Genomic DNA, 9,521 nt, shown 5'->3' with positions numbered 1-9,521 from the left:
GAAAAAAATAGCAGCAATCGACTGAAAGATTTTTCGATCTACCTGATGATATTATCAGTCGACTAATTTTTTCTTTAGTCGACTAAGTTTAAAAACTTCAAATTTTTAAACAGCTTTGTTAAACACATTAGTCGACCGACGATAACTATCAGTCTGCTAATATTTGATCTCAGTCGACTAACTACTATTCCAGTCGATTAATTTTGCCATTTTTTTGTAACTTTTAAAAGGCGTGTCTTTTCATTTTTTAAACGTTTTGATTATTCAAAATGAATTGTTTTGACACCCTTTCATACCCTCAACGTATGTAATCTTTCAACCATAAATATGAGTGCATTTCATACTCAAAAATATCAAATCCAATCGAATTACATTGAATTACAAAGATTGAATTCTTTGTTTTTCATTCTTATTCATTCAAGTATTTATTTTCTCACTCACTTGATATTTTCACTCCAGATTTTTCACTCGAATTCTTTGAGAGACAGTGAATTCGTGTGTTGAGTATTTCAACAACCTCAAAAGCCAATTGCATTCTATTTGCATTCATAAGAAGGGCTCATAGGTTGATTGTAAGTTGATTATTTCATTTTTTCTGTAAAAGAAAATGACTCCTTAGTTTAAAGGAGTTTTTTGCTTTCAGTAGGATTGTTACTGAAAGTGAGACCAGATTTGGTCTGTATATTCTTGTGGTGACACAAGGTTTATAGTGAAAATCTCAAGCGAGTTTTGCTTGGGGACTGGATGTAGGTCTGAAAGACCAAACCAGGATAAATTCTTGTGTACTTTGTGTGATTGCTTTGTGAATCTCAAAATCCTTCAAAATTTTAAAGACATTATTTAAAAGCACTATTCACCCCCCCCCCCCTCTAGTGCTCGTTGCCTCGATCCTACAACACTTTCATATGTTACTTCAGAATATCAGTTGGTGGATTTCTTCACCAAAGCGCTTCCAACTTTGCATTTTTTGTTTCTTCTTGGCAAACTTTCGATCTTCTCCCCGTAAAGTTTGAGGAGGTATGTTAAAATATATATATATATATATATATATATATATATATATATATATATATATATATATATATATATATATATATATATATATATATATTCTCAATTCAAATACCCGATAGGGGTATTTTTGTAATTCTCTATGTATTTTTTACTTTTAGGTTTTTTCCTTATTTTTTTCTTTTCCTTTTTCTTTTTTATTTTTAAACATTGTAATAGGACCACTAGGGGCCCCACTTTCTTATGACCGTTGGGGCTCCCAACGACTAGGAGGGAGCTCCTATGTGGTCCCCTCTCTCTTCCTTTTTCTCCTCTATAAAAAAAGGGCTCCCCCTCTTGCATTGTAAGGGTTTTCAATTCACTTTTTCTTTTCTTCTTCAATATATATTTTTGCTTCTAAGGCACTTTACCACTTAGTGGGTCATTTACACACTTTACGTGCTTGTGTTCTCGGCTCCTTGTTTGACTCTTTTCAAGAGTTCATTGGATCATTGGTGCTTCCGCTATTTTCATTACACATGGCATCCATCATTTAAGAAAGAAAATAATAATTGAAGAAAATAACTTATTCATGTACGAAAGACTCACAACACTGAAATAGTAAGCTCATGCATCTTATATATGTTTAAGCATTTTATAAATATTCATGCATATACATAATTTAGTATATTGATGCAAAATTTAGCATGAATGAATGTGCTTATAAGTGATCTGTTATTTTAATTGTTAACATGATTTTTATGTTATAGTTTACTAAAATATGTATGATATGATTGATATATCTGAAGTTGTGTTTGAATGCGTTTTGATATCGCACATTATGCAACTACCAGGATTTCACGAGTCTGACCCATTTTATGGGGTTTCAGGTAAAATATGATGTGCAACTATGAAACAGATGCAGAATACTTAGGCAACGTCAAAAGCTAGTCTTTTTTTTTTCTCGAAGATAGTTTTAAAAAAATAATTATTGTTATCAAAATACTCTGATATGTATTTTATATTATTAAAACTAAATTAAATCTTAATATTTATATTTTAATTCAGCTATGATAATTGATTGTACTATAAGCTACCCAGAATGTTTAACCTAAAGAAAAATGTTGTTTTCGCTGTTTAAAAAAGAAAAAAAAATCTCTGAAATTTTAGAGTTAAAATTTTGAAGCATTACATCTATGCAGTCCAATGATGATACGGGTTTGTGGTATGACGTAACCCCCGCCTTGATCACTTCAGCAAAACTACACGGTCGTTCTAGACCAGGAACCCAGTCCGCCCGTGCAACCTCTGCAAGGTGAATCTTGATCTGCCGTGTCAATGTGATGGTTCGCAGGAACTGCAGGGGGTTTCCCGTGCTGGACGGTGCACCTCTCCGACCATGACCATCGTTCAAAAGGCATTCACCTCCATTCTCAACCCTTCAGCACAACTCCAACTTATATTAAGAGCCAATGTCATGTCATTATCAAGCTAGGTCCAGCATAAAGTACATGACCGAAACAAAAAAAAACTCGTGAAAGGAAATGCGCCCTTCAGCCATCTGACGTGTATTTTACTATGGCGTCCCTGGCACTTATTGTGACAATTTTTTCTACAAATATGTTCAGTAATTTTCATTTGAAACAATACCACTTAATTATGAGTTAGTTAACCCGATCTTATATGCAACTTAGTTAAGGTTAGTATAGTTGCCAGGCTGTCTACGTGTCTTCCAGATGCAACACAGTCGGATATCCGCATCAATGAGCAGTCTACTTTACCAATGCAGGATGCATTTATAAGGCTGCTCATTGCTAACCAACCGCCACTATTTCTGCTCCTTCACCAATTGGTATCCAAGATTTCGTTGTCCAAAAAAAACTCACATTGCAAGGAGAGAAGCACAAGAATGAACTGACATGTTTATAATGAACAAGATCGCAAGCCAGCTTGGCAAAAAGTAAAGAATTGATTACACCAGTATGGATTGAGTTCAAATTTTCTTTTTCCCTCAAATGTGCAAGAAAGGATTTTATTGTACAAATGATTGTGCAGACTCACTACCGTTATTGCGTTCTTGCCGTGTCTGGAGTAAAGTAGGAAGCCGTGCAATAATCTTAATTACCTGTAAGTAAAATGCGGAGAAGTGTAAAACAGATTATCTTTAAGGCAGCCAAATTGCAAAAGAAGTGACAATCTTCGTCATTTCAGAAAAGAAAAGGAACCTCAGCAGAAATATCTAATAACAGTATCACACTATCAACCCAATCTATACTACAGGCTGCGTTCAAGGTTCAACCAACTGAGAGTAGTTAGAAAGCAAATGCTGGAATCGGGCTTTAAACTTGTGTAAATCAGTTTTTCACTTAAAAGACTTGGCCACCCTTCAGTTCAGTTTATTATTGCAATCTTTCAGCATTTTTATACCCAATAGGCTAAGCTTACACAACTTGGTAAGCTCTGCCAAGGCATATGAACTACCAAATTAGAACAGCAAAAATTCTGAATAAATAAATACAAAATTATGGCACACGATCATCAACATTCCGTTAATGGATCATTGAGGTTACAGACAGATGTGACGATTCAAACAGTAGAAATTTATGCTATTTTAGCAGCAGTTACAGATGTGGAGAAAAATTAACCATTCCAGTTAGTGCTTCAGCAATGGGCTTTTCATCCTTAAGGTCTAGAAATTATTAAAAAAATAAATCGGATCAGTAATCAATGCCAGGTGAAGCTGGAAGCTACAGGACTATAAATTGATAACTGAGTTAATTAATAAATTTATGCATTAAAAGATCTGGGAGATAACTCTGCACCTTATATTTGACAAATCCAAGAAAAGAGACTAACAGTGAAGAAATGAATAACACAATAATCTGGGCCCAGCGGAGTGGGAGAACATGTCCAAGCCATCTGCTCAACAGGAGGTGACAAAGAAAGGTTTGAGAGGGGACTTCAATACTAAGGATAAGCCAAAGGGAAATTTACAGAAAAGCATATCCTAGTTTCAAAGCATACTTGAAATGAACCAAGATCGAAAGAACCATTTTGTTACAAGTTTTGAAAAAATTTAGAAAATACACAACAACAACAACTACGCCTTCATCCCAAAACAATTGGGGTCGGCGATATGAACCAAAAAAGAAAATCATTCTGGGTCTTCTACATGAATCCTTCTCCTCCAATCATTTCTATCCAATGCCATGTACTCGGTGAGGTTCAAAGCATTCATATCCTTTCCTATCACCTCCATCCATGTCTTCCTAGGCCTACCCCGACCTCTTTTAACTAATATATTTTCCCATTTCTCCGAAATAAGATTTTAACCATGAAAACTTTATATTTTTTGTTAAAAAGTAAAGAAAGATATATCCAAGTTATCTATCTTAATGAACTAAAGGAAGATAAAGACAAAAAAATCTTTCTTGGCCAGTCATGATGATGCAGAAATGAACCTTAGAAAAGAATACTAAAATATCAGACACCAATCTTACCATGCAAACTAATGGAAATCAAGACAAACTGACAGTTTAGGGTTTGGATGACACACTGCAAAACTAGGCATTTTAAGAACTTGGTTTTTTGGAAACCTGGATTTTTTCAACCCGAGAAACCTGGTTCACTTGTTTGGATGACAATCTATTAACTTGGTTTTATGGTTTTGTAAATTTTGTAAAAAATAACTCGTAATATTTACTTTTGTGTTGGCCCTTTTCTTGCTACCCGTGGCCTCTTTGGACAGAGAGTAAGGTGCAAATGGCCAGACAATGGGTGAATAGTTAAAAAGCAAAACGCCAAGAGTCATATACCAAAGATGTACGCACCCATGTGGAGGGGACTTTTGGTCAGAAGTTCCTTATACAGGTGTTTTGGGTGTTGACCCCTCATAGACATGAGGTACTCTGAAAAACATTTGGCAGACTATAAGTTGCAAAACCCAAGAATGACTCTACGGCTGACTTCTACATATATCAAAGTGCGAGGGAGTTTTCAATCTCAAGGCGAACTGAATTTAGGTGCCTGGAGAAATCGGCTCCCAAACTACAGAACACTTTACAAGGCCAATCAGCTCATGACAGCCATGCATGCTATGTTACATGGACACTTTCCGACACCGACACTGCTGGACAGAACACCGACACACCGTTTTCCAAAATCAGAAGTGTCCAAAATTTTGGACACGTGTCGAGTGTCAGACACCTTAAAATGTGTTTGGACACATCATGTCCAGCGAGTGTCCTGTTTCGTGCATTATGGACACAGGTGTCCAACTTTGTGGACACTTTCATGTTAAACAAGTCAAGTATGTGTTTTTGTTGATCTATGTCTTGCCTTAAAAGTGTGGTTGTTGATTAATCTTGATGATTTGCTTTTGTACTTACAATCTTACATGTTTATATTAAGTCATTGACATTTGTATGTTATACAAGGATCAGATCACAAATGTGAAAGGAATGTGCATTTTATATGTAATGGTTTTATTTGCAAAATTCTTTAAATCTCCTTTTTTTTCTGTATATATATAGCCGTGTCCAAGTGTCTAGTTTTTTGAGACCCACCATGTCCGACACTGACACCGACACCCGTCTCAATGTCCAAGTAACATATCGCATGGCTTTAGGTAAGGTACGTACTACGTACAAAGCTGTTTACAAGTGCACAGGCCTTGCGGCCAACAGGTATTTATGGAAATCTTACACTGTCAATTTTTAAACCTTACTACGTGTCAGAATCGAATGATCCAAGAGTCTATTCCTACAAAATCAAGCATGTAGAGCACATCTGTACTGTAAGATTTAAGGAAAACATGAAAAAACTCTTCAAAAGCCTGGTAGGTCAGAAAATTTCAATTGTTTTGTACCTTAGTTAGTGATGTGTGTGTGGCTTTATTACTATTGATAGTGCCATATTGTCTAGAATCCTTGAGATTTTCTAATATTGCTTTGAATGTTTTGTGAATCTAACCATACAACCGTGATCGCTTACTGAATAACATGTAATGTATTAGAAAATTTTGATGGTTAGGTTTGTAAAGAATCTATAAATGAGCGGGTCCATAATGCACCAAAATTTTATAATAAAAAATTAACTGTTACACCAAAATAAATAGATCCAAAACATGTTTTTTAGTAAAAAAAATCATTGCAAACACGAGTCAATAATACCGGCATTGTTGACATTCTACTAGACAATATGGTGCTATTATTAGTATCAAAGACAAGTGATCTCACCCTCTGGATACCAAACTAGTATGTAATATCCACCTCCTAAAGAAATTGTTTCTTCTTAAACTAAAGAAAGGTACTGGATCTTGGTTCCCAAGGTTTGGAAAAATTCATGTAGGGTGTTTCCACAAGGGCACATATATTAAAGCTATCCTATACTAGTAGAAGTAGAGGCAAGCATGTGCCACAACCAGCATGTATATAGTGAAAAGAAAGGATAATCACAAGAATAAAATTAAATAATGAGAAGAAATTGCCACTTCATATTCCTGTATCTTGGTTCTATAACGAATTTTAGAGTTGCTACACGTAATAATTACATCCTCTATGAGATACTTACTTTATTTGAAATCGGGTGAGAGAAAATTAACTGGTAGGCATGCAAGTGATAGCCACAGTCGCCAGGAATGGGTTTCGCTGGTCTACAGTATCCACTAGAAAAAATAGGTCTCACGGTTAATATGAGAGGAAAATTTCATAAACGTCCAGATGTAAGCTCAGGTGAAAAACAAAGAAATTTCTCAACACAAAAGAGCAACAATAGAAGATCACAAGTCAAAGTCATCTCATTTATGATATCTCAACTAAAGTCCATGATATTTACACAAACAAAGAGGACTATCCAAGCAAAATGGACACAATGCTAATACAAAAATTGTTTCTTTCTACCAACATGGCATTCCTGTAAGAAAATTGCCTTGCCTTGCATGTTTCTCCAAAATTAGTTATGAATGATGAATTGCTGAATTTATTTTCTAGATCATGTGTGGGTACATGTGCACACACTTCAGTTACTGATATCAATAAGAGTTTGTCCTGATTCTCCATTGGTGATTGCGTACCATACATGACTCCTTTGGGTCTTTTATTAGGGCAGCAAAAAGGTGGGATAATGACAATTATACCCCTTTACAAAATTACAAAATACAAGTATATGCAAGGTCAACACAAAACATAAGAAAGTCAACATTCTTAGACAATGATTAGATTCCACTTGAACATAAACTTCTTAAGATTCAGGTCCAAGTAAACATGACATTGAGTTCTTGGAGCCTAGATCCAGCCCTCCTTTAGCTTTGGGCCAGACTGAAGCTTCTTAGATAGGTGGGAAGCTCGCTTCCCAGAAACTCACTTTGGAAGCGCAATACTCCTCGCTTCTGAAACTTGATGAGAACCTCGATTCCCCCACGGTTCTCCTATGCTTTCCACACACTTCATTTATTCATCTTATATGTTCTCTTACTCAACTTTCCATGTTTTTATGTGTTTTCTCACTCTTCTTACTCACTTCCACGTGCTTTCTCTAAATTGGTAATCATTTTTATATTTTATTAAAATTTTAATTCTTATACTAAAAAATCATGAAATTTAATATTAGTCACTTTTATTTTAGTTTTTATTTGTGTTTCATTATGATTCACATTCAATTATTATATATATTTTTTTATTCCTCGCTTCCCGCTTCCTATACATTTTAAAATGCATCACTTCTCGCTTTCGTTTCCCTTATTGTTTCCCGCTTCCGCTTCCTAATCTGGCAACCTTGCTTTGGGCTTGCCTATTGTTGAAGAGAGAAGTAGTCTCAATCATAATGGTTGGGCATTTTATGTTTACTTCTCTTTTTACATATGTGGTGTTTTGAAATGTTGTAAGGGAATACTTGCCTTTCTACCCACCTAGCTTTGAACGCCTAATTGAAAGTGAAACAACTACTTGGTTATGGTGTGGTTGCTCCAACCATGGAGCCATCCATAGGGAGGATATTCATGAATTTTGACACCTCTAAAGAAGTATAGGCGGCTATATCAGAGGTATACTCAGGAAGAATAGTGTAGCACAAAAATGCTACACTATGAGAAGTGAGGAGTTCCCTCCCTTAGGGACAGTGTACGCTATCCTACAAAGGCAGGAAGAAGGGAGGAAGTTGACCAACTCTCAGGAATCAAATGTTGAGAAGTCAGCCCTTTTGAGTGAGCTACATAACCTGAAGTCTATGTCACATGGGTGCGGGTGCGGCTGTGGGGATTCGACTCTTCCAAAAAACCCGGGTGCGGGGGTGTGGCAGGGGCAAAAATGTAAAAAAAAAAAAATATATATATATATATATATATATATATATATATATATATATAGAAGGGGGTCAAGAGTGAAGACTTGTTACCCACGTTCTGCTTGTTGTGTACTTTAGCTCAACGGGACAAAATTGATGAACCGAAAGGATTAGCAATCTGATCGACCCAGCCTGCTGCGTTCTGCTGACTGTCATGATTCAATCATGTCTGAAACTCCCTGGTCTTCACGAAAAAAAAATATAAGCGAAAGGTTTGACGTGGTTTGTTGGAGAGAGAGTCTTCACGAGGCCTACGACACCACTTCCACGCCACTGCCTAGGGTTCTTCAAATTTCATTTTATATACAGTTGCACACAGATGACAGCTAAAAGAAATTTATTGGATTTGACATGTGGAAAAGAGAGGTCTACACAAGGCTACGACTAGAGCACCTCGTCAGGAGAAAAGTGAATACTAATAGCCACCAAGGCTCTACTCTACCACCATCATTATCATTTATTATCATTTATTATGGAGAGAGAAAATCCTTGATGAAAAAGGATTTTGTTGGTTGAAGCATAAAGACTTCAAAAGGCTCTTGAATTTTGGTTTTAATTTTTGAGGAAGATGGATCATCATTTCCAAGTTAACAATATGTTTTTCAACGCTGTGAATTAATTGTTTGAAGGCAGGAATAGCATGGGATGCCAACAAAGCTCGTCAGATGTTGTGGACACAAGTGCCCCTTTATAAAACAAGAGCAGCAACAGCAAGCAGCTGTTCAAAATTTTTTTTTTTAAATTCTGCAACCCATTTCGTAGGGCAAATTTTTTTTTTTAAATCTAAACAAAAATGGACCGAAATGATCCTGGGTGCGGTCAACGCATCCAGGATCGGGTTGACCGCACCCGCATCCGCGTCGAGTCGCGTCGACACGGGTGCGGCACCCTGCTAGCCGAATCCCTGTGACCTGAAGTGTAGTAGTGAGAGAGGTAGGAGTAGAGGGGGACTTCCTATTAAGAATAGATGGCTAGGGGTATTTATGTCATTAATTTGTATTTTAATATGATTGCAAATTTCTCTTATGTACAGGGGTATTTTCGTACCCAGAAATTATTATATATTATTGGACATGACCCTAGTAGGAAGTCACGACCTATAACGTCTCAAAATCCTGGACATAAAACATTTTATGAAAAAGGTTGAAAGCTTTGAAATCGATCATTTATCAGAGTTTGAAACTAAAGTT

At 36.2% G+C, this 9,521-nt stretch overlaps 1 protein-coding gene across 3 annotated transcripts in view; it reads right to left on the bottom strand.

Annotated features, from left to right (window-relative positions):
- Positions 1-2,897: 2,897 nt before the first annotated feature.
- The window catches only part of LOC149820846 (Pseudouridine synthase family protein), a 134,030-nt gene continuing 127,406 nt past the window's right edge, over positions 2,898-9,521 (bottom strand). For 2 of the 3 annotated variants that reach the window (XM_089982931.1, XM_089982933.1), the window contains 2 exons: positions 6,562-6,655; positions 2,898-3,115 (listed from right to left, as the gene is read on the bottom strand). In XM_089982931.1, the coding sequence (XP_089839057.1) occupies positions 3,023-3,115; positions 6,562-6,655 (187 nt within the window). In that variant the 3' untranslated portion in view covers positions 2,898-3,022. The remainder of the gene's footprint in view (positions 3,116-6,561; positions 6,656-9,521) is intronic. The other variant, XM_089982932.1, reaches the window with a different exon arrangement.

The sequence above is a fragment of the Nuphar pumila genome, chromosome 12, assembly GCF_984573655.1.
Source record: "Nuphar pumila chromosome 12, dmNupPumi1.hap1.1, whole genome shotgun sequence".
NCBI lineage: Eukaryota > Viridiplantae > Streptophyta > Magnoliopsida > Nymphaeales > Nymphaeaceae > Nuphar > Nuphar pumila.
This window is presented reverse-complemented; position numbering and strand designations above follow the sequence as displayed.